Here is a 24821-nt window from a genome sequence, read left to right on the forward strand (position 1 = left end):
TTTGGGAGGCCGAGGTGGGTGGATCATGAGGTCAGGAGTTGGAGACTAGCCTAGCCAACATAGTGAAACCCCATCTCTACTAAAAATACAAAAAATTAGTCGGGCGTGGTGGCGGGCGCCTGTAATCTCAGCTACTCGGGAGGCTGAGGCAGGAGAATCGCTTGAACTCGGGAGGCGGAGGCAGAAGTAAGCAGAGATTGCACCATTGCACTCCAGCCAGGGCGACAGTGTGAGACTCCGTATCAAAAAAAAAAAAAGAAACATATATATATATATATATATATATATAATGCGTATGATGTGTCCCAACGTATTCATTGTGGTGTGGTCTTGGAGTTAGAGACTTCACTGTTTATCCTGGGGCAAGTTATCTGGGTGTTTTTGTTGGCTTTCTGTGGTTCTTGGTTTTTGTTTTTGCATTTTGGGGCTTCAACAATCTTATTATAAAATTCCTACCTCCAGGGTTAGTGTGAGGATTTGTAGGCCTCGTGGGACATGGACAGTGTGGTTGCTCAGTAAACATTTGCTTCCTTTCTGTGTGGTCAGTGGCTGCTTTGAAATCCAGCGGAGGCCACGCCCATGCCCATGAGGGTTTCAGTGAGAGGTAAGAGAGGAAAAGCACTTCCTCTTCTAATGCAGCTGCAAGCCTCTAAGCACACATGGGTGGAGTGTCAAAAGCACTCTAGCTGTAATTGATTGTCATTATTTGTCGGAGGACATTTCTTGTTCTAACTTTGAGTCTTACAGGTATAAAAATGTCTCATGTCTAGAGCTTAAAATAACCCAAATGAAACAATAGATGTTATTTCATTATTAGCATAGGACAGTGTCTGGCACAGGGTAAGGGTTTAATAAATGATAGTCATTATCATTATCACTATCATCCTTAATTTTATACTTGGGAAAGGTGTAAAGCCTAAAAGTTAAATTATCCTAAGTCACACAGCTCATAGATGGCCTTTGGCTGACCATTTGATTAATATTGCTGCTATAATTTATTAGATTGAAAATTTGATTAGGGCTGGATTGAGGTAAATTTACTCAAAATTACTCTTCTTGTATTTCCAGCATCTACAGCAGCACGGATATATAACAGATACTTATGAATATTTGTTGAATGTGTGTGTGTGTGTGTGTGTGTGTGTGTGTTTAGCACGGCCTTTTTACCAAGGTAGACCTGGCTTGAAATCCCAACTCCAGTACCTTCTAGATATTATACATAAATTTAGGCAACTTAATCACTTTCAGTTATAACTTTCCCACTTGTTAAAAATGAAGCTAATCCGGCTGGGCACGGTGGTGCATGCCTGTAATCCCAGCACTCTGGGAGGCCGAAGCAGGCAGATCACCTGAGGTCAGAAGTTCGAGACCAGCCTGGCCAACACTGTGAAACCCCATCTCTACTAAAAATACAAAAATTAGCGAGGCGTGGTGGCACGTGCCTGTAATCCCAGCTACTTGGGAGGCTGAGGCAGAAGAATCATTTGAACCTGGGAGGCGGATGTTGCAGTGAGCTGAGATGGCGCCATTGCACTCCAGCCTAGGGTACAAGAGCGAAACACCGTCTCAAAATAAATAAATAAATAAATAAATAAATAAATAAATAAATAAATAAATAAAAAATAAATAAATAAATAAATAAATAAATAAATAAATAAATAAATAAAACAAACTTTAAAAGTGGGGCTAATCAGACTCAATACCTATTTCACATGCTTGTGGATAAACTTAGATGGGGCAATACATGCAAAAACTATCATGCCCAGTATTGGTGGAGGCTGCTCCTTTTCATTTTGTCTCCTTTTCCTGTGCTCTTTATGAAGTTTTGTCAGAGTTAGCAAACATCATGGTTTGCCACAAGAGGGCAATACTAAATTGAAATCAAAATCTGTGCTAAAAAATGTCTTTTCCTAAATTAAGTGATTACCTCTCTGCCTGTTTTTCTTTCTCCCCACCCCTCATAAACGTAGTTAGTTGTTGAGTGTTTCTTGCTTAGACTTCTGTTCTTTTCCTTCATCCCGTTCATCCAAAATCTGTCATCATGATAAAATCTAGATTTGGCAGGGACTTTAGAAGTTATATTGTGCAGTGGCTCACACCTGTAATCCTAGCACTTTGGGAGGCTGAGGTGGGAGGATTGCTTGAGTTTAGGAGTTCAAGACCAGCCTGGGCAACATAGCCGGACACCATCTCTTAGAAAAAAAGTCATATTGTCACATAGAACAAATTCCACTCTCTGCAGCTATTCTTCCCCTCTAGTTGACCTTGACTTCTGCTTCTGTGTCCCCTCCGTTAAGCTAACACAACAGCCCTGAGTGTTTGTGATGCACTTTTCTTTCTGAGAAAGTGCCTCTTAATTATTCTAACTTTACCTCAAACTCAGCATAGGAGACTAAACCTAAACCCATGTATATTTCTTCTAAAAAAAAAAAATAACACTTCTGAGTTGTATAGGCTTAAATCTCAGAGTTATGTTGGATTCTACCTCATCCACAAAAATCACACTATATTTCCTTCCTTTATTTAATCTGCTTACTGCCCATCTGTTGCCCAATCTCGTGTGTATTTACCCCGTCTAAATTCTCTTTTCTCATCTCTCAATCATTTGACTTTTTGGTCTTCCAACCATTGCTCTTTAGTCCATCTATTGGATAATGAGCTCTTGGAATCCATAGACTCATACAATGTGGGCTATGTTCTGTACTCTTCCTGTGAGAGACTCCCGTTTCCTACCCCCGGACAAAGTGAAGTTTCTTTTTCGACCCGGACTACATTTAGCATTTGTCTGTGCTTCATGACAACCATGCAGAGGAAGCAGGGAGAGCTGTGTGCATTTGAGGGGGGCTGTACAATTTGTGAGAGCATTTTTTTTAACTGGAAAAGACAATGTTACTAAGTCACATAGGCTACTGTCACTAATGATGTGTACATTTGCCCATCAGAAATGCAGTGTCATACACTAACTAATTTTATGAGAAATAGTGATGTTAAGAGCATTGTGTGTGACAATAATAATACTTTTAAGAAGGCAGAATAAAAAGATCTTGGTATCTAAGGGCTTAATCTGGACTTCGTTTTTCGGCTGGCAGAAGAGTATTTTAGAAATTGTTAGGTCAAAAATTAAGTAGGTTCAAATGCTTGTTTCTTTTTGTTTATTTGTTTTGGGTTTTTTAAAATTTTTATCTGTTTAAGATGACAGAGTGTTGTTCTGTTGCCCAGGCTGGAGTGCAATGGCACAATCTTGGCTCACTGCAACCTCTGCCTCCTGGCTTCAAACGATTCTCGTGCCTCAGCCTCCCTAGTAGCTGCTGGGATTACAGGTGCACACCACCACACCCAGCTAATTTTTCTATTTTTAGTAGAGATGGGGTTTTATCATGTTGGCCAGGCTGGTCTCGAACTCCAGGTGAAATGCCCACCTGGGCCTCCTAAAGTGCTGAGATTACAGGCTGAGCCACCGGGCCTGGCCCCTCATACAGGTTTTAAATGTATATCTAATTCTTATTTCTTCTTTGCTTCTCTTTTTGATGACTGAATCATCTAAGTGAAATAAGACAGACACATAGTGCAAATATTGTATAATTTCATTTATATGAGATACCTACATTGTCAAACTCATAGAGATAGAAAGTAGAATGGTTACCAGGAGCTGGGAGGAGGGGAAACCAAGAAGAAACACTTGGTTTCTGTTTAGTCATCTGTTACCAGGCTTGAACTTAACCTCAGATTATCTGAGTCTGGGTGGTCTAAATCTACATAATTAATTGAAAAGTAATAATAGCTTGACAATAACATTTACTGAGTACATACGAAGTGCCAGGCTTAAGTGTCAGACATGATCTACGTCAAGAAAAAGTTTTAGGCAGATTTACAAATGCCATATTAGTTTACTAACCTCTACTATCGATTTGCTCTCAAAAGCAAGTAAACAAAGCCCACATATCCCATTCCAGAATCAGGAAAACAAACAGAGACATTTCTCTGTGCCAAAGAGCCTGTCAGCCAATAATATTTGCGAAGCTTACCACGCAGCTTACGGTGTCATGTGTTATGAAGTGGAAATTTCTGGACAGGCTATATTTCAATCCATTACATTTGTTTATGAAAACAAGCTTGCAGGTATTGCTGATCTTTTGTATAGAAAGTCTATTCTCTTGGAAAGAATCTGGTTCGGTTAATTATGATGGAGAGAATAATGCATGGAAACAACAGTTCAAAACTGACAGTAAATCCACCTCAAAGCAAAAGCATTTCTGGTTTTTCTCAAGTAGCTGTGTTAATGTGGCATAAGAGAAAGCCTGACTAGCAGGTATAATTAAAGTATGAATCACAGGAATAAGGCATGAGTAACTATGAAAACACCTACAAGAAATAAGCCCATTATAACATGATAAACTTTAGGGACTCATGAGTGAAGGGTAGGAGAAAAAGTCCTAATCCCATGTAAATGCAATGATAGACCTGAGTGGAAACATATTGATAAACAATAGCATCAATGTATTATTAGTACAGCATCTGTGTGAGGCTGTGGAACATAGCATATTCTGCCTTATGCTATATGGGTACTTATTCTCCACATTTCCTTTTTCTGAGAACTGCTTGAGGTCATGGATAATGCTTCTATCTTTTTATAGAAATCACTTCCCCACCCAGACCTTAGTAATGTAGACAGTAGACATAAAACATATAATTACATACATGAATGGGCAAATGATAACCTATATCGTAGAATGTACGATACATCTGCCCTGGCATGTAAGACTTTTAAAGAAAACTAAATATTGACATCCAACATATTAAATGCAACTTATGAAACACCAATGATGCATTTTTAAAGACTTAATCACAGTACGATGATTTAATGAAAAACAGGAAGAGAATGTTATATTTTATCGTTTCATATCTCAGCAGTTTGGCCCTGGATTCAGTTGATAGGAACAGCAACATGGCAAAAGTTGAAAGGAAACTGTTTGGCCTGGGTGGTTTTTTGTCTTTCAGGCAGAGTAATGAGTAAATATAAAATCACCTCTGGTGAAACACAGTCCACTGCTGTTTATGTCATATCATTTCATTAACTGACAAACAGAATTACTGCCTCTCTCTTCCCCAAACCTGCCAAAGAAAAAAAAAATTGAAGAGTATTTAGTTAACAAAAACAAATTCGACACCTGGAGTTAAAATGGCTCTAATAGTGGCTGGCCATTTTGCCAATATGGGGCCAAAGATGTAAATATGGATGGAAGGTGTTTTGAGATGGAGTTCTGTCACTCAGGCTGGAGTGCCGTGGAGTAATCTCGGCTCACGGCAATCTCCACCTCCCGGATTCCAGTGACTCTCCCGCCTCAGCCTCCCAAGTAGCTGGGACTACAGGCGTCATCCACCAGGCCCAGCTAATTTGTGTATTTTTTAGTAGAAACTGGGTTTCACCGTGTTGGCCAGTATGGTCTCCAACTCCTGACCTCAAGCGATTCTCCTGCATCAGCCTCCCAGAATGCTGGTATTACAGGCATAAGTCACTGCGCCTGGCCCACACTGTTTACATTATCTTATCTGTTTTAGATTTACATGTTATTTTTAATGTTCGTGTACATTTAAAAAATTGAAACCAAGAATCTTGACTGGCTCTGAAACTTAATTGGGAAAAATGTAAAGCACTTTAGTGGAATTTTTCTCATGATCTGTAGAATAGTTTTTAAACAGATGGTTCATATGGACAAAGCAATGAAAATGTAGAAATTAAAAGCAGATCCTTAAGAACAATATCTGAGTTCTCAGAAATCCTATAGATGATGTCAGGATGAGATGTAAAGCAGTCGTTTCTTGTGCTGTCAAGGTTTTAAGGGAACAGAAATTTATTAGGTGAACCTTCACCGGAGGAAGGATAAAGCCTGTGGGTAGGAGTTAACTATTTCAAACTCCAGTCCAGTTCAACAATTTGAAAATCTTCCTGCTCCTAGGACAATTCTACCCAGGTGCCAATAGGAGATACTACTATTGTGATGCAAATAGGTATTCTTCTAGAAGTAGGAGCACGTAAGTAGAGTGAGGATGACTTGAAAAATCGTCCCACCTTCCCAGGTATGGAGTGGGGGCAGGGGGAAGACACACCTCCAGGCTGGATCATTGAAACTGAGGGGTGGGAGAGCGATGGGACAACTTTTCAACGTGGAATTCAAATGCCTTGGGTGGGGAAGTGTGAAGTAAAATCTAAACGAACGCTAGACAGTAGTGTCTTCCATCTACGCTTCAACATACTCAAACTTTAGGGAAACTTAACGTTGGTTGTTCTCCCAGAGAATTGTAGGGAGTGGGTGGAGGGGACGACTGTTAGGGGAGGTATATTGCGAGTCAGATCCTTCTGTGGAGCGAGGGACCCCGAAGTGTCACCAAGGGCTAGCCGAAACCGGGGGCCCAAGAGGGGACAGGGTTAACACCCCAGCCAAGGCCGGAGCGCAAGCGCGGGGCTGTAGCGCGGGGAGCCCTGGAGCCCTGTGCGGGCGGACGGGTGGGGCAGGAGGGCAAAGGGGCGAAGGGGCGGGGTGGCGCTGGGTGGGAGCGCGGCGGCGGGGAGGAGGGTCTGGGAGCCGGGGTCCGATTTGCAAGCGCTCTGAGCCTGCGTCCGCCGAGGGGGAGGGTTTCCCCAGCCCGGCCGGAGTTGCGGCTGTGCGCTGCTTCTGGCTCACAACGCCGACGACTGTCAAGAGAGTTGGGGAGTGGAACTGCCGGAAGTGTCTGCGCGCGGTGAGAGAAACTTTCCTGCTCCGGCCGCGGCCCGGAGCCTCGCCGCCCCTGCGCTCCGAACGACGATGCGTCCAGATGACAACAACCTGAGCGGACTCGTGCCTCGGCCCGCCGCCCGCGCCTGCGCTCGCCTAGCCTCGGGGGAGGAAGACTGAGCCCGGCGCAGGCGGCGCGGCGCTCGGGGCCCGTTTCCTCCGCGCAATCAGTCCTCTCGCGTCCCGGCGCCTTCCCCGCGATCGCGCGACCCCAGAGCCCGCCGCGGCCGCCGGCTGCCCCCGCCCTGACCGCCGGCCCGGACGTGTCCGCGGCCGCCGCTGGCAGCGCCTGTGCCATGGGGCTGCCCACTCTGGAGTTCAGCGATTCCTACTTGGACAGCCCAGATTTCAGGGAGCGCTTGCAGTGTCACGAGATTGAGCTGGAGCGAACCAACAAGTTCATCAAGGAGCTCATTAAGGACGGCTCTCTGCTCATTGGGGCGTTGAGGAGTAAGTAGGGCTGGCGGGGGAGTGGACACCCGGATCTGGAGAGTCCCCGCGGGGTGCGGGTCCGAAGGGTGGATTGGAGGAGTCGGAGCTTCTTTTGTTTGAATGGATTTGGGGACAAAAGCTGAAGAGCTCCCCTGCTGGTGGCCAAAAAAGTTTGTTCTTGAGGTGTTCTTTACTTATTTACTTACACGTCTACAGGGATGGAGAAAGTTCTCTACAGGGCACTGGAATATATCCTGAGGAAAGTCGTTCAAAGTCATCTTGTTGTGTAATGCTCCTAGGAAGATGTTGGGGACTTTAAATTTCTTTTTAAAAATTTATTGTATCTATTAATAGTTTGAACTAAAAAAGCCCTTAAGGGGGGAATCAAGAGTTTGTCTTAAGGATAAAATTAAGCTAGTTTAGTGATATTCAAAGAAAATTATTAATGTCTCCCATACGTCAGTGGCTCTTCATTGGACACGGTCACTGAGTTGGCTTTTTAAAAAGTATACATTTACAGTTTTGCCATTTTGTAAGATAATCGAAGACAGCATGGCACCAGTGCATTTTAACTCTGCAAGTTTTCTGTGCGTCCTGGTTTTGGTTTGCATTGTGTGGGTGTTGGGTGTGTCATTGGGATGAAAGTTCAGGAGTTAAAGCCCAATCAGAACTTTTGATGATCTATAGAATATAAAGACTGTTACAGTCTATAATATAGGGCTTCTTCCACCTCCTTTCCCATACACCTCCTGATCAAATTTTCCTTCCTCCTTTTATCCTCCGGATCTTTGCTTTCAGTTACTAAGACCTAAGAGTATCTGAAACTGAAGAGTTTCTCCTACAGAGAATTGAGCACAATTACATAATATGGCTTGTTACCTTTCCCAGGAGGTATTTGCATCTTTTAAAAAATTTATTTTTATTTATTTATTTATTTATTTATTTATTTATTTATTTATTTATTTTCCATCTTGAAAGGAGCCTGTGAAAAGTATTTGCATCTTAATAGAGGCTTCTGGATGTTTTAGCTACTGAAATGAGGCCCTGGAATCTCTGGTCACTTAAAGCTGGGTGAATGAGATACTTTCAAAAGGTAGAGAGACCTTTGGGTGATCTAGTAATCCCCAGGACATATATGGGGGCATCATCTTTGTATAACAACATGATAGGGATGTATGCGCCTAAAACTGAGACAATACTAGCATCGGATCTATATTTTGAAACATGTATTCACATAAGGAGAGAGCTTAGCAAGATGTCTTGAAATTAATGTGCTCCAAAATATCTTTTATTTTAACCATCCCAAATGTTTAAACATTTACTTAACCACTTGTGTTACTTAACCAAGGTAAAGATAATGTATTTTATGCCCATATTCACTTAATTTCTGAATTTGAGGCTACTACTAATAATGGTATTTACTGTGATTTGTGAAAAATATAGTTTGTCTGCAATTCTTGCCACCCTACATAAACACTAATGTGAACTGTCCTTCCTCTGGCTTGCAAATCCTGGTTAAAATCTCGCGGGACTAACCTCTTTGCATCTAAGAGAGCATGATGCCTCTTCAAAAAGAGCTGCGTCTCAGAGTGCCAAATGCCAAACCAGTTCTTGTTGGAGGTGCCAGATATTCTACATTTTTCTCCCCGCTCTGCTTGAGATAAACTTTAGTGTTTCAGAAGTTGAAAATACTTACATACCTGTGATAAATGCTCTGACATGTACATTATATTACGAGTGACGTTACATACTTTATTATGATGGCTGAATCTAGCTTTGTAAAAGTCAGATGATTCCCATCATTATAGGTTTGTTCTTCCATTCATAAGTGAAGAAATCTTGGGAGTGTAGGCTCTTTGAAGATATAGGCCCTGCATCATTAATTTGGCCTATGCACTTAAATATACAACCTGCTGTCGTTCTAGGATTCTTAAGTCTGTGGTGAGAGTGTATTACTTTAACTAACGTTTGATTATTACTTCTTTCATTGTGAGAAGGAAAAGATTTTATTCCTTGGTGAAAGGATTCCTAACAGCAGCTGCCAAATGGGAGGGATTTTGGAGCAAAGGAACCCTTGAAGTCACACTGTAGCACTGATTTTTTTCATACCAAGCCACCTTTTGTCCCTTGAGGAGGATGCTCAGAGGCTGGGCTGCAGCTGCTTGGATAGGAGGAGTGTGTCAAAAAGGATTTGAGGCCTGCTTGGTTCTATCACTGGCTGCCCCTGCCCTGACCACTAGCCCAGACATGTCTCCTGGCAGAGCTGGCAGTGCCTGTACCATGGGGTTGCCCATTCCACTGCGGGAGCATCCCCGTAGCATTAGTCTGCCCACTCCACTAAGGGAGCCCATCTTCCCCCAGTCTGTCCTTTCTGTTTTTCTTTCCTGCCTGGGGAGAACTTCACCTTCCCTAACTTTATACAGACTATTTCAATAGATATGTATCCATTATCCATTTCAGTTTTTTTTAGCACTGCACTGTTATTTTTATTAATAATTAATGCATTCTTAATGTAACCTTATTAAGCAGACAATCATCAATGTATTTCTAAGCATATTATGTTATTTTTATCCCTGTTGTTAACTTTTCCCGTGAGAGTTTTGGCTTGCACTCTCTTAGGTAATACATGCCTGACTATTCCAATAAGAGTCACACATGCTCCTTGCTCTGTGGTTCAAGTTGTAATTTCTTCAGTGGACTATTTGGAAGGCTCCTTTAAATTGAAGTGGAAGGCTCCTTTCAATTGAACTAGATAATTTCAATTTTAAATAATACATATAACATACTTAACACGTGTTTAAACATCCATTATTTTTATTTTATTTATTTATTTATTTTTTGAGACGGAGTCTCGCTCTTTCGCCCAGGCTGGAGTGCAGTGGCGCGATCTCGGCTTACTGCAAGCTCCGCCTCCCGGGTTCACACCATTCTCCTGCCTCAGCTTCCCGAGTAGCTGGGTCTACAGGCGCCCGCCACCACGCCCGGCTAATTTTTTGTATTTTTTTTTAGTAGAGACGGGGTTTCACCGTGTTAGCCAGGATGATCTCGATCTCCTCACCTCGTGATCCGCCCGCCTCAGCCTCCCAAAATGCTGGGATTACAGGAGTGAGCCACCGCACCCGGCCAACATCCATTATTACGTTTCAGATTCATGTCCACTTGGAGAAAAAGGATAATAGTTAATGTATTGACCTAGACTTGGATTTGAATTTTGGTGTTATCAAGTACAGTGTGATAGTTGGCAAGTAAGTTAACCTCTCTTAGTCCTAACTTTGCTGTGAAGTGAGGAAAATCTATACAAATCTTACCATTAGGATTGTTTGCTCATTTTGTTATATGCCACATAGATATTTTGTGAGTGATGTTTGAAAATATTCTTACTGGTGAATAGTTTTAGTTAATGGTATATGACTGAACATCTCTACCCTTTTCATCAAATATAATTATTTGAACTGTATCCTTTTAACAGGTGTCAGTCTTAAAATTTGAGCTGTGAAAAAGTAGGTTACTTTTGCTTATTAATTTTTTTTTCCCTTCAGGAATTATATTCAAAGAAACATTTCAAAATTGATTTTTTATATAATTTACCCTTTACTTTTTCTTGTCTTTATACTTTTGAATTCAAAGAGTCATCTTTAAGTAAAATGAGCTTTCTCCTTGTAATAATATGCAGACCCCAAAACAGACAAAAAGAGAATAGACAGAAATAAACAATGGAAACTTGATAAGCAAGGAGATTTTTATTTATTTATTTTTTTGAGACAGGGTCACCCTGTCACCCAGGCTGGAGTGCAGTGATGCAAACACGGCTCACTGTAGCCTCTACCTCCCAGGCTCAGGTGACCCTCCCACCTCAGCCTCCCTATTCCTATGGTAGCTGGGACCATAGGAATGCATCACCAGGCCAGGCTAATTTTTGATATTTTTTGTAGAGTCGAGGTTTTCACCATGTTGTCCAGGCTGGTCTCATCAAACTCCTGGGTTCAAGCGATCTGCCTGCCTCCACCTCCCAAAGTGCTGAGATTACAGGCGTGAGCCACCATATCCAGTGCCACAAGATTTTAAGTGTTCTAACCATACACACAAAAGTGATAAGTTTATGGGGTAATGATCATATTAGCATGATTTAGCCATTCCACAATGTATCAAATATATATAACATCATGTTATGTCTATCAAAACATTATATTGTGCACCATAAATACATACAACTTTTATTTGTCAATAAAAAATAAAAAAGAAATAAATAGCAAGAGTTATACTCATTGAGTCGAATTGATTGAGTGGGGAGAGCATTATCAGCATTCCTTCACCACCCTAGCCTGCAGCATCTTGGCTGTCCTTTCTTCCTTATTTCATTCTTCTTCTAGTTCCCTTAAGCTGAGACTGGCCTGCTGTTTGGTTTGCTTTTTGGAAAATGTTTCTAAACTTGTATGTTTAGTATTGATCCAAGGAAAAAAAAAAGATAATGGACTCTTGTATACATTTAATTATTGTGATAAGTAAATATACACAAGCATGGAACTATAATTCTATGCTTATAACATTCATGCAATCTTGAAAGCAAATCAGTTTACAAAGTAAATAAAAACAATATTGTGAAACCAATACAAAACTTGTCAGCAACATTTAGTTAATCTAATGGATGATGTTATTGTGCTGAAGCTAATTTTCTTCTCAGAGATTGCTGATAATATCTAGTGCGTTGTTGATGATTCATTTTCTCACACTTTTTCCAGTTGCAACCTGCAGTTCTTGAGAATCTTCTTGCCCTGATGAAGGCCTTCCTTCCATCAGAAGCTTTATTTGTTTATTACTCGGTCATATTGCCTTTGTTGTGGTAGCAGTTGTTCCTGGCACTAGTGATCCATGACCCAAATGAAGATGGCACCGATTATGTTGATGATGTGGACAATGCAGTCAATTAAGGCATCAGCCAGAGGAGAGCACAGTTTCTTAAAGGTGTCTACCCTGAGTGTCCACAGACCTCAGTTTGGGATACATTGCTATGATACATTTTTTATTTGAGAATTAAGTGGGTATTTATAGTAAGGGAAAACCCTAAGTGCAAATAGCAGGTGGAAACGCCTTAGACAAGATGAGGTACCTCTGCCTTTCATTTTCTGTGTTTCACTAATGCAGCTTAGCCTTTTTTCACTCAGTGTTTTACTTTTTAAGCCAGCTTTGATTTTGTGTGTGCGTTCAGGGCCCACTTAGCTACTAGAATTTTTGGTGGCACAAGGAAAGAATTAAAAGGGGGAAAAAGGCAAGTTTACAAAATTTGAGACTTCTCATAGTTACTGCCCTATTGGTCATCCTTTGGCTTCTTGTAAGAACTGCCATTGTTTTAGGATATTTTTGGTTATATAAATTTGCATGTAGGTTTTTTTTTTTTTTTTTAAAGTGGAACTCATCGTAGATTCCTGTTTGTTCTGCAAGAGTTCCTTATTCCACTAAGGTTGTTTGCTTGTGTAGTTGGGCAGCCTAATCAGACGTGTGGAGGTGTAATTACTTCAACCATTCATTTACTTCTTATAATCATTAGAATTTAAGTTAAATGAGCAGACGTAATTGCATCTTTCAGATGAGCTGTAATTAATTTTGGGAACTAGTAGATTAGGAATGTGGTGCTTTAAGGTTCTGTTTCCAGAGACCTGTTGCAAGTAAAAGCAGTTATACTTGTGTTAATTTAAATGTGAGCCTTGGCACTCATTAGAGTGAAATTAAATTGGGCTGGCTATTTACTTCCATCTACCTCTCTTCTCATGATCTCCATGAGCTTAATAGGTGCCCTTTGACAGTATCTTTATTTCTCCTAGATTTCTTTTTTCAGCCCGTTGTAATTAAAGGCCTCTCCTGGGTTAGGTCAGAGAACGGGTCGCTGTCGGAACAAAAAACCGTTCCTGTCTCGTGGAGACTAGCTTAGCAGTAACTACCTTTTGCACTGCCTGTTACAGTTATGATCAAGGTACTTTCAGAGTGCAGGAAACTCAAGTAACCACTACACTCTAAGTCGTTGAAGAGCTGATTTAGCAAGTGTCCATTCATTTATTAACATTTCTTAGAGTACAATGCTGATTGTGTTAATGATGGTGTTTAAGAATTATTCAGATTATGTAAGGTGAAAATGATAAAGCTTACATTAGGGTTGCTTTCTTTTCTTTTTTTTTTTTTTGACGGAGTCTCGCTCTGTTGCCAGGCTGGAGTGCAGTGGCATGATCTTGGCTTGCTGCAACCTCTGCCTCCCCAGTTCAAGCAGTTCTTCTGTCTCAGCCTCCCAAGTAACTGGGATTACAGGCGTGCGCCACCACTCCTGGCTAATTTTTTGTATTTTTAGTAGAGATAGGGTTTCACCATGTTGGCCAGGCTGGTCTCAAACTCCTGACCTCAAGTGATCTCCCCACCTCAGCTTCCCAGAGAGCTGGGATTACAGGTGTGATCCATAGCACCTGGCCAGGATTGCTTTGGTGTCAAGTGCAGTTTTTATTAATGTATATATGGAGAGTGGCAAATCTTTTCTCTAGATTCATAAACAAATAATATCCTAATATTTTAAAATTAGGATATTAATCTGCATTGAGTAAATGATACGCAACACTGAAATGTTTGTTTTAGATAGATAAGAAAGGTTGAAGGAAGGGGGGTTATTTAGTCTAAAGTCACTTTCATGAATATTGACTTCTTGCCAGAGCTGTGATTGCCACCTTTTCTGGCCCAGCCATCCCTGCGGTATGAATGGTAATTTCTGCTCATTTCAGCCTTCTAGGCAGGTGCCAGCCTCCCTGCAGCTCCACCTGCCACCCACCAATTTCACCTTGCAGCTCTGCCAGTCTTCCTTTTCCTCTAGCCTGTTGAACCTCTGCCCAGCATCTGATAATCCTTATAGTATATCTCCAGTGGTTCAGGCCTCATTAACCACGGGCTGCTTCTTGCTGACTTGCATCCTGAAAATTAAAATCACATGCTGAGGCCAGGCGCGGTGGCTCACGGCTGTAATCCCAGCACTTTGGGAGGCTGAGTTGGGTGGATCACTTGAAGTCAGGAATTCGAGACCAGGCTGGCCAACATGGTGAAACTCCGTCTCTACTAAAAATACAAAAAAGTTAGCCGGGCATGGTGGTGCATGCTTGTAATCACAGCTACTCAGGAGGCTGAGGCAGGAGAATAGCTTGAACCCAGGAGGCAGAGGTTGCAGTGAGCTGAGATAGCGCCATTGCACTCCAGCCTTGTTGACAGAGTGAGACTGTCTCAAAAAGAAGTAGAAAATAATAGAAACACTTGCTGAGCACCTGGATCAGGAAGGCACAGGACCTGTGCTCCATCTTTTACAGCTGCCATTTTCTGAGTTATAATGGCTGGTTTTTGTATAAGCGTAGCAACTTACATAGCATTTGTTCACCTTAATGGCCCTTGAAACAAAGGAAAAGAGGCAGGATGATAACAGGACAGTCAATGGAAATGTAATTATTTTAATTATTTTGTCTTTGGCTAGGTGAATTTAAACATCAGCCTGGATATTTCTGGTAAGGTAGGTTCCTCTCTCTAGGATTCATTCGCTCTTGATGCCCAGGTTGGAATGCAATCGCACGATCTCAGCTCACTGCAACCTCCACCTCCCGGGTTCAAGCTATTCTCCTGCCTCAGCCTCCCAAGGAGCTGGGATTATAGGCGGCCATCATCACGCCCAGCTACTTTTTTGTATTTTTAGTAGAGATGGGGTTTCACCATGTTGGTCAGGCTGGTCTCAAACTCCTGACCTCAGGCAATCCACCCTCCTCGGCCTCCCAAAGTGCTGTGATTACAGGCTTGAGCCGCTGCACCTGGCCTCTAGGATTCATTTAATCAGAGTATTTGGTTAATCAGAATACACCATTCTTTATATCTGCAGTATTCTGATTCTTTTATCGAGAATCCAGTTATAATACTAAAGAAAGTGTTTTTTGTGGAACACAAATAGAACACTGTGTGTAAGGAATGTGAATTGTGGAATAATAGTAAGGTACCTTATAGTAGCTAATAATCTGTCAGTTGTCCCACCTTTTTCCTTTTTGCAGACATGGGAACACATAAAAGAGGAAAAATAAGCCTGAATTTTCTAGGATTTTGAGAATAATTCCTCTAATTTAATTTTTACGTGGAATATAGTGGGGAAAAGCTAGGATAAGACTAATAGTGGCTGGGCGTGATGGCTCACAGCTGTAATCCCAGTGCTTTGGGAGGCTGAGGCAGATGGATTGTTTGAGTTTGAGTTGGAGACCAGCCTGGGCAACATGACGAAACCTCATCTCTACAAAGTATACAAAAAATTAGCTGGTGTAGTGATGCGTGCCTGTAGTCCCAGCTCCTTGGGAGGCTGAGGTGGGAAGATCGATTGAAGATGGGGAGGTTGAGGATGCAGTGAACCATGATCGTGCCACTCCACTTCAGCCTGGACAACAGAGCAAGACCCTATGTCAAAAAACAAACAAAAAAACTGGTAACACTTTGTAGATTATTTTATGTAAAATCAATTATGACAGATTTTCAGTTCCAATTTTTAGATTCTATGGTAAAATGTCTATTTTTTTATTTTTTATTTTATTTATTTATTTTTTTTGAAGCAGAGTTTCACTCTTGCTGCCCAGGCTGGAGTGCAATGGCGTGATCTTGGCTAACTGCAACCTCCACCTCCCGGATTCAAGCGATCCTCCTGTCTTAGCCTCCTGAGTAGCTGGGATTATAGGTGTGCACCACCACGCCCAGCTAATTTTTTGTCTTTTTAGTAGAGACGGGGTTTCACCATGTTGGTCAAGCTAGTCTCGAACTCCTGACCTCATATGATCTGCCCACCTCAGCCTCCCAAAGTGCTGGGATTACAGGCGTGAGCCACTGTGCCCGGCCCCCTAATTTTTAATTTAATTTTATTTTTAGAGACAGGGTCTTGCTGTGTTTCCCAGGCTGGAGTGCAGTGGCTATTCAGAGGCAAGATCATAGTGCACTACCACCTCAAATTCCTGGCCTCAGTCAGTTCTCCCACCTCAGCCTCCTGTGGAGCTGGAACTATAGGAACACGCCACTGCATTTACCTCAAAAAGTCTTAATTTTTAAAGGTATTTTTAAAATGCCAAATATGACATTCTAAAATGTTGGTTTATCTGATTTGGTGATCATCTCTGGGTATACTGGAGAGTGTCTTCTATTTTGTTAAGAATGGGGAACCATCCCTAGGAGGGTTGTCAGTGTCAGGTAATATGTAAAAAAAAATTGGAAAACTGCTGCCTGTATATAAACTTGCTAGATTAATAATCGTACTATCCCTGAATCTTGGCTTTACTGTGGAAAAAAGTAGGTAGAAACGGAATGACATCCCTTTATTTGGAAGTTAGGCACGGTCATCGGTGGTGGAATTTCTTTTTTTTTTTCTTTTGAGACGAAGTCTCGCTCTGTCGCCCAGGCTGGAGCGCAGTGGCGCGATCTCGGCTCACTGCAAGCTCCGCCTCCCAGGTTCACGCCATTCTCCTGCCTCAGCCTCCACAGTAGCTGGGACTACAGGCACCCAGCACCACGCCCGGCTGACTTTTTGTGTTTTTAGTAGAGACGGGGTTTCACCGTGTTAGCCAGGATGGTCTCGATCTCCTGACCTCGTGATCCGCCCGCCTCGGCCTCCCAAAGTGCTGGGATTACAGGCGTGAGCCACCGCGCCCGGCCAATCAGTAGTGGAATTTCTATGATATTTCCTCATGCAAATCTAAAAAGCCATATTGCTTGCTGCTCTATGAAAGACGTGCCAAATAGTGTTCCCTCGTGTGTAAATATATAGTGGAGCTTATCCAAATGAAAGACCCAGGTTCAGTTTTTCTCTTTTGTATACAGGAAAAGCGATGATTTAATTTGGAAAACTGGTCTGTGTCTGTGTGTGGACTGGAGTGATAAGGCACTGATAGAAATAAGTATTCTGTGTAGTGGATTATCCCTTTCCAAATGAGAGCTATGTAAATTGGTTTTAGTTCGCTGTTGTGAGAATTTTCTCTTCTTCATTTATTTAATTTCCTTATTCCTTAAAATGTCTGAATGAAAGATAGGGGCCAAAATGTGGGAGTGGAGAGCAAGGGGAAGCAAATTAAAGTCAGTTGTGACAACAATTTACATATTATGGTTTTGGAACGTGTATTAGACTTTCTCTTCCTTCTATGAAAAAGTTACTCTGTAATACTAGAGAATCAAGCGACTCTGAGACTAGCCTTCCAACTGTTTTATTATTTATTTTAAAACATTTTTTAATTAAAAATTAATTATTTGTAGAGATAGGAGCTTGCTGTGCTGTCTTGGCTTGTCTCCAACTTCTAGCCTCAAGCCATCCTCCCACCTCAGCCTCCCAAAGTGTTGAGATTACAGGCATGAGCCACCACACTCAGCCTTCCAACTGTTTTAAAAGTTGGTTGTAATCCCATCACTTTGGGCGGCTGAGGTGGGAGCATCATTTGAGGCCAGGAGTTAAAGACTGGTCTGGGCAACACAGTGAGACCTGTGCCTATAGAAAAAAAGAAAATTAGCTGGGTGTGGTGGTGTGCACCTGTAGTCCCAGCTGCTTGGAAGGCTGAGGCAAGAGGATCACTTGAGCCCGGGAGGTCAGCGCTGCAGTGAGCCATGATCACACCACTGTACTCCAGCCTGGGCCACTAAGTGAGACCCTGTCTTAAAAAAGTCATTTTCCAACCTGGAGAAACCCCGTTTCTACTAAAAATACAAAATTAGCTGGGCATGGTGGCGCATGCTTGTAATTCCAGCTACTCGGGAAGGGAAGACTGAGGCAGGAGAATCACTTGAACCTGGGAGGCGGAAGCTGCGATGAGCCCAGATCGTGCCATTGTACTCTAGACAATGTACTCAAGAGTGAAACTCCGTTTAAAAAAAAGAAAAAGGTCATTTAAAAAAAATTTTTTTAATTTTCATTTTTTATAGTTGGTTATGGAAAACTTAAGGAAGAATGTTCTCTTTAAAAATTGTCAACTTTAGAGATAATCGAGGTGACTTTTTTAGAGGCACACTGTTTGCAGATTTGGGAAAGCTGTGTACCATGAAATAATGATGTTGACATATGATCTCAGAGGGAGTTTTTAAAAGCAATTCTGGTTTTCCTTAGGGGTGACTTTTGCTAAGGCTATTACATTTTTCTAGTTCCAGCTCCATCACTGTACCTGTTTCTCAGTGTGTGATGTTGCAGAGCTCCTCTTCCATTTTCATTTTATTTCTTGTTTCTTTCTCTTAAATGTTGGTGGTACCTTCTCAGCCCTTTCACTGTTTGCTTTCCTTGTATGATAACATCAGCTCCCAGGGTTTCAGCCCTGACCTCATTTTCCTAAACTTTGGGCCTGATTTTTACCAGCCTAGGAGATATAACTACCCTGATGCTGATGTGCTTTAGGCAACATCAGACTCAATCTGTCAAAAAATAAGTTTTTCCTTTCCCCCAGCTTGTTCTCTTTGTATTCCTTGTTGTTCAGTTATAACCTCATGCATCTGGTAACCTTATCAGGAAACACTGAATCCTTCTAACTCTTCCCATTTTTCACCCCATCCAGTTTGTTAGCCCTACAATTTCTTAAATTTGATTTTATCTGTCTGCATTAATATATTTAGTTTATATATAGAGAGATTAATGATTTTTTTCTTAGCTTAAAACAACAGAAATTTATTCTCATATATATATATATATATATATATATATATATTTTTTTTTTTTTTTTGAGATGGAGTTTCACTCTTGTCACCCAGGCTAGAGGGCAATGGCGCAATCTCGGCTCACTGCAACCTCTGCCTCCTGGGTTCAAGCGATTCTCCTGCCTCAGCCTCCCAAGCAGCTGGGATTACAGAGGTGCGCTACTATGCCCAGCAAATTTTTGTATTTTTAGTACATATGGGGTTTCACCGTGTTGGCCAGGCTGGTCTCTAACTCCTGACCTGAGGTGATCCACCCGCCTCAGACTCCCAAAGTGCGGGGATTACAGGCGTGAGCCACCGCGCTTGGTGATTCTCTTATAATTCTTGAGGTTAGAAATTTGAAATAAAAGTGCCGGCAGTGCCACGCTCTGTCTGAGGTCTCTGTGGGAGGACCCTTCCTTGCCCTTTCTAGCTTCTGGTGGTTGCCAGCCATCCAGGGTATTCTTGGCTTGTAGATGTATCACTCCAGTCTCTGCCTCTGCTGTCACATGTCATTCTCCCTATGTGTCTCTGTTTATTATACAGGAGATGTCAGAGATATTGCAGGTTTGGTTGCAGACCACCGCAATAAAGTGAATATCACAATACAGTGAGTCATGTAAATTTTTTGGTTTCCCAGTGCATGTGAAGCTTATGTTTACACTATACATAGTCTATTAAATGTGCAATAGCATTGTGTCTAAAAAATGTGCAGACCTTAATTACAAGACACTTTATTGCTGAAAAATGCTAACAATCATCTGAGCCATCAGCAAGTTATAATCTTTTTTGTTGGTGAAGGGTGTTTCCTTGATGTTCACGGCTACTGACTGATCAGGGTGGTGGGTGGTGAAGGCTGGAGTTCTTGTGACAATTTCTTAAAATAAGACAATAGCGGGTTTTGTCCCATAGATTGACTCTTCTTGCACAAAAGAGTTCTCTATATCATGAAATGCTGTTTGATAGCATTCACCCATAGTAGAACTTCTTTCAAAATTGCAATCAATCCTCTCAAACCCTGATGCTGCTTTTTATTAAGTAAGTTTATGTAATATTCTAAATCCTTTGCTGTCATTTTAGCAATGTTCACTGCATCTTCACCAGGAGTCAATTCCACATGGAGAATCCAGTTTCTTTGCTCATCTGTAAGAAGCAACTCTTCATTTGTTCAAGATTGATCATGAGAGTGCAGCAATTCAGTCACATATTTAGGCTCTACTGCTAATGCCACTTCTCTTGCTATTGCCATCACATCTGCACTTACTTCCTCCACTGAAGTCTTGAACCCCTTCAAGTCATACATAAGGGTTAAAAATCAACTGTTTCCAGATTCCTATTAATGATATTTTGACCTCCTGTCATGAATTACCGATGTTCTCAATGATATTTAGAATGGTGAATCCTTTCCAGAAGGTTTTCAATGTACTTTGCTGAGATCCATCAGAGGAATTGCTGTCTATGGCAGCTATAGCCTTACAAAAATGTATCTCTTAAATCATAAGATTAGAAAGTTGAGGCCGGGCGCGATGGCTCACGCCTGTAATCCCAGCACTTTGAGAGGCCAAGGCGGGCGGATCACGAGGTCAGGAGATGGAGACCATCCTGGCTAACATGGTGAAACCCCGTCTTTACTAAAAACACACAAAAAAATTAGCCGGGCATAGTGGCGGGTTCCTGTAGTCCCAGCTACTCGGGAGGCTGAGGCAGGAGAATGGCATGAACTCGGGAGGCGGAGCTTGCAGTGAGCCGAGATCGCGCCACTGCACTCCAGGCTGGGTGACAGAGCGAGACTCCATCTCAAAAAAAAAAAAAAAAAAAAAAAAAAGTTGAAATTACTTCTTGATCCATGGGCTACAGAATGGATGTTGTGTTAGTCAGCACGAAAGCAATATTAATCTTTTTATACATCCCTATCATAGCTCTTGGGTAACCAGGTACATTGTCAATGAGCAGTAACATTTTAAAATGAACATTTTTTTTTTTTTTTTCTGAGCAATAGGCCTCTAACCACACAGTGGATCAAAATATTCAGTAAATGGTTGCACTGTCATTCAGGCTTTGTTCCATTTCTAGTGCACAGGAAGAGTGGATTTAGCATGCTTCTTAAGGACTCTAGGATTTTCAGAATGGTAAAGGAGCATTGGCTTCAACTTAGTGTCACCAGCTGCTTTGGCTCCTAACAAGAGAGTCAGCCTGAAGTTTGAAGCCAAACATTGACTTCTCCTCTCTAGCTATGAAAGTCCTACATGGCATCTTCTTTCAATAGAAGGCTGCTTCATCCACATTGCAAGTCTCTTGTTTATTGTAGCCACCTTCATCCATACTCTTAGCTGGATCTTCTGGAGAGCTTGCTGCAGCTTCTACGTCAGCACTTGCTGTTTCACCTTGTTCATTTATATTATAGGGATGGCTTCTTTTCTTATACGTCTTGAACCAACCTCTGCTCACTTCAAACTTTTCTTCTGCAGCTTCTTCACCTCTCTTATAGAAGTCATAGAGAGTTAGGACCTTGGTCTGGATGAGGCTTTGGCTTAATGCAATATTGTGGCTGGTTTGATCTTCTCTACAGACCACTTGGACTTTCTCCATATCAGCAATAAGGCTGTTTTGCTTTCTTATCATTTGTTTGTTCACTGAAGTAGCATTTTTTTTTCCCTACCTCATGAAACTAGGAGAAATGGAGTAGCACTTTTAATTCCCTTCAAGAATTTTTCCTTTGCATTCATAACTTGACTGACAACAGAGGCCTAGTTTTTGGACTGTCTTGGCTTTTGTTGTGCCTCCCTCATGAAGTTTGGTCATTTTATCTTTAAAGTGAGGGATGGCTGGGCATGGTGTATTACACCTGTAATCCCAGCACTTTAGGAGGCCAAGGTGGGCAGATTGCTTGAGCTCAGGAGATGGAGACCAGCCTGGTCAACATGGCAAGATCCTGTCTCAAAAAAATATATATATATAATAAATAAAAATAAAAATAAAGTGAGGGACATGCAACTCTTCCTTTCATTTGAACACTTGGAGGCCATTGTAGGGTTATTAGTTGGCCTAATTTTAATATTGTTGTGTCTCAGAGAATAGGGAGGCACAAAAAGAAAAACAGAGATGGAGGAATGCCTGGTTGGTGGAGCAGTTAAAATACACACAACATTTATTGACTAGGTTCACTGGCTTATATAGACACTGTTCATGGCATCCCAAAACAATCACAATGGTAACATCAAAGAGCACTGGTCACAGGTTATCATAAAGATGTAGCAATAATGAAGAAATTGTGATATTGTGAGAATCACCAAAATGTGACAGAGACAGGAAATGAGCACATGCTTTTGGAAAAGTGGTATCAATAGACTTGCTCGATGCAGTGTTGTAAAAAACCTTCAATTTGTAAAAAAAAATCTACAAAGTGCAATAAAATGAGGTTTGCCTGTATTTCAGTTAGTCTTTCAATTTGAATAGAAACATCTAGGTGCCTAGAATATATGTGTTCTTTTTTTTTTTTTTTGACACGGAGTTTTGCTCTTGTTGCCCAGGCTGGAGTGCAATGGCATCACCTCGGCTCACTGCAGGCTCTGCCTCCCGGGTTAAAGCGATTCTCCTGCCTCAGCCTCCCGAGTAGCTGGGATTACAGGCACATGTCACCATGCATGGCTAATTTCTGTATTTTTAGTAGAGACGGGGTTGGCCAGGCTGGTCTCGAACTCCTGACCTCAGGTGATCTGCCCACCTCAGCCTCCCAAAGTGCTGGGATTATAGGCATGAGCCACTGCGCCCTTCCTGGATATTTGTGTTCTACTTAGCTCTTACCATATAGTGGATGCTCAGTAAGTACTGAACATCAACCAGTTTGCATTTTACTAAGAGCATGAGATGGAGGAGGATTTTGAATATCTGTATAGTAAATAAGCCAGAGAATGGGGACTATGAATATACTGTTTCGTATTACTTTCAGCAGGTTTTACGTGCAACTGTGCTGGCTTCTCTGTGCTAACTTCTCAGACTAGATAATCTGGGGGAACATCATCAGGAGTTAGAGCTTTGTTCCAGTGTTGGCATTGCCACTAACCAGTATTATGGGTTCAAGCCATTGGCCCCATACTCTATTTTCATCAAAAATGAGAATAACATTTGCCTTATGTTTCTTGCAGGATTTTTGTGTGGGCCAATGGAAAGAATGCATAATAACATATTATGAAGATGTAGCATTTTTTTTTCACTTGCTCTTGGCAGGATCGTTGTAATTGGAATTATTTCAGCTTTTTACAAGATTTAACTTTAACAGATTCTTGTCAATGTTATTATCATATTCCCTAAAAATGAGAAATTATTGAAATGGTAATGCTTCTATTAGATGTTAAAGCATGGGTTTGTCCCACTCAAATTAGATCTGCTTTATAGGAAATGATTATAAGATATGATATAGTTTTGATTTACCTTTTAAAAAATAATTATCTATCTTGATTTGAGAACCAAGAAAGAATTAGGTTAGCATTCAGGGCTTAATGAGCAGGCAATATAGATTTTGAGACTTTATAGACATATCTGCTGATGCTTTAGTTGTGCTGGCTCAGGTCAGTGGTGTATACAAATTATTTAAAATGATGATCACAATTTGCACATCTCAGAAGTGAAATCAATAATTTGGCAATTTTACAAAGTTAACAGGCCAAACTGCAGATGAGAGAACTCTTTCCCACGTTAGTTTCTGCACCGAAGACAGACAATGGCTTAGAAGTGTGCTTTCCTAGGTGTCTCTTATGATACAGAGATGTTTTGTAAATGTAATTATGCTGAAGGTGAGATCATCCAGGCAGTTATTGGTGAGAAAAGAAAATGATGAAATTGATAGGACATTGCAGGAGGGGCTGAGTGTGTTGATTAGAGACAAAAGGGACGTTCAGTTAAGAAGTGAAGAGGAAGATTCAGTTGGCTCAGTGAGAACACTAAATTGAGCCTTTTAGCTAGTTGATCCAGGAAAGGTTGTGCAGTGTCAGAATCACCAGGAGAGGATAGTGGATGATGCCCTAAAAACAAAACAATATTTAAAAGAAAAAAGAAGGAAAGATATTTCTGATTGGATCTGTGAGTTAAAAAGGAGCTCAGGTCCGGGGTTGAGGGAATTAGGGAACAAGGGACAGGAAGTCTTAGCTTTTGGGACAGCTTAGAAAGTGAAGCACAGGCTGGAAAAGGCCAGCCTCGGAGGTTAAAGAAAGAGAATGCAGATCCTGAATAATCCTAAACAGGGAAAGTCAGTGCGTGACAGTGATGGCGTCCAGGTTTGTCAGGTTTAAACTCTCTTGGGTGCATAGCCTTTTCTTCTCAGTATTGCCTTCATTCCTCAGACTGCTCTAATGGAAATTAGAAATCTGTGAGTATTCATGGCTGGCTGAGTGTGATGTTTTGTGATACCCACCGGTAAGAGGGGATGAGAGGATGAAACAAGGATGCAGAAGCAAGATGTCAATTGAAAGATACTCTTAGGTCAGGTATGGTGGCTCATGCCTGTAATCCCAGCACTTTGGGAGACCAAGGAGGGAGGATCTCTTGAAGCTAGGAGTTGGAGACCAGCCTGGGCAAAGCAAGAACCACCCCCCCAACCCCCGCTGTCCACTCCTTGTCTCTACAAAAATAAAAAATTAAGCCAGGTGTGGTGGCATGCACCTATAGTCCCAGCTACCCAAGAGGCTGAGGCAGGAGGATCACTTGAGCCCAGGAGCTTGAGGTTGGAGTGAGCTATGATCAAGCCATTGCACCGCAGCCTGGGTGAGCCTGGGTGGGCAAAACCCCAACAACAACAACAACAACAACAAAAAAAAAAAAGAAAGAAAAGAGAAGAAAAGAAAAAGAAAGACACTGTTCCTGCTTTAAGTCCTTGGGTTATGGCTTGGATTTGTATCTTTGAGATTGTGCTTTGTACTTCTGTCAGGATATATATTG

The 24821-nt window shown here is 41.6% G+C and overlaps 1 protein-coding gene and 1 long non-coding RNA gene across 2 annotated transcripts in view; one reads left to right on the forward strand and one right to left on the reverse strand.

The window, feature by feature from the left end:
* Nucleotides 1-3566: 3566 nt before the first annotated feature.
* LOC116476850 (uncharacterized) lies at nucleotides 3567-7349 on the reverse strand. Its single transcript, XR_004250297.1, has 2 exons — nucleotides 7027-7349; nucleotides 3567-5112 (listed from the first exon to the last, which is right to left on the reverse strand). It is a non-coding gene; the product is annotated as an uncharacterized LOC116476850 (long non-coding RNA).
* Nucleotides 6889-24821, forward strand: part of ARHGAP42 (Rho GTPase activating protein 42) — a 309205-nt gene continuing 291272 nt past the window's right edge. The window contains exon 1 of the mRNA XM_032167223.2: nucleotides 6889-7226. Within this exon, the coding sequence (XP_032023114.1) occupies nucleotides 7073-7226 (154 nt within the window). The 5' untranslated portion in view covers nucleotides 6889-7072. The remainder of the gene's footprint in view (nucleotides 7227-24821) is intronic.

This window comes from Hylobates moloch, unplaced genomic scaffold (assembly GCF_009828535.3).
Source record: "Hylobates moloch isolate HMO894 unplaced genomic scaffold, HMol_V3 SCAFFOLD_11, whole genome shotgun sequence".
In the NCBI taxonomy this organism is placed as follows: Eukaryota; Metazoa; Chordata; class Mammalia; order Primates; family Hylobatidae; genus Hylobates; species Hylobates moloch.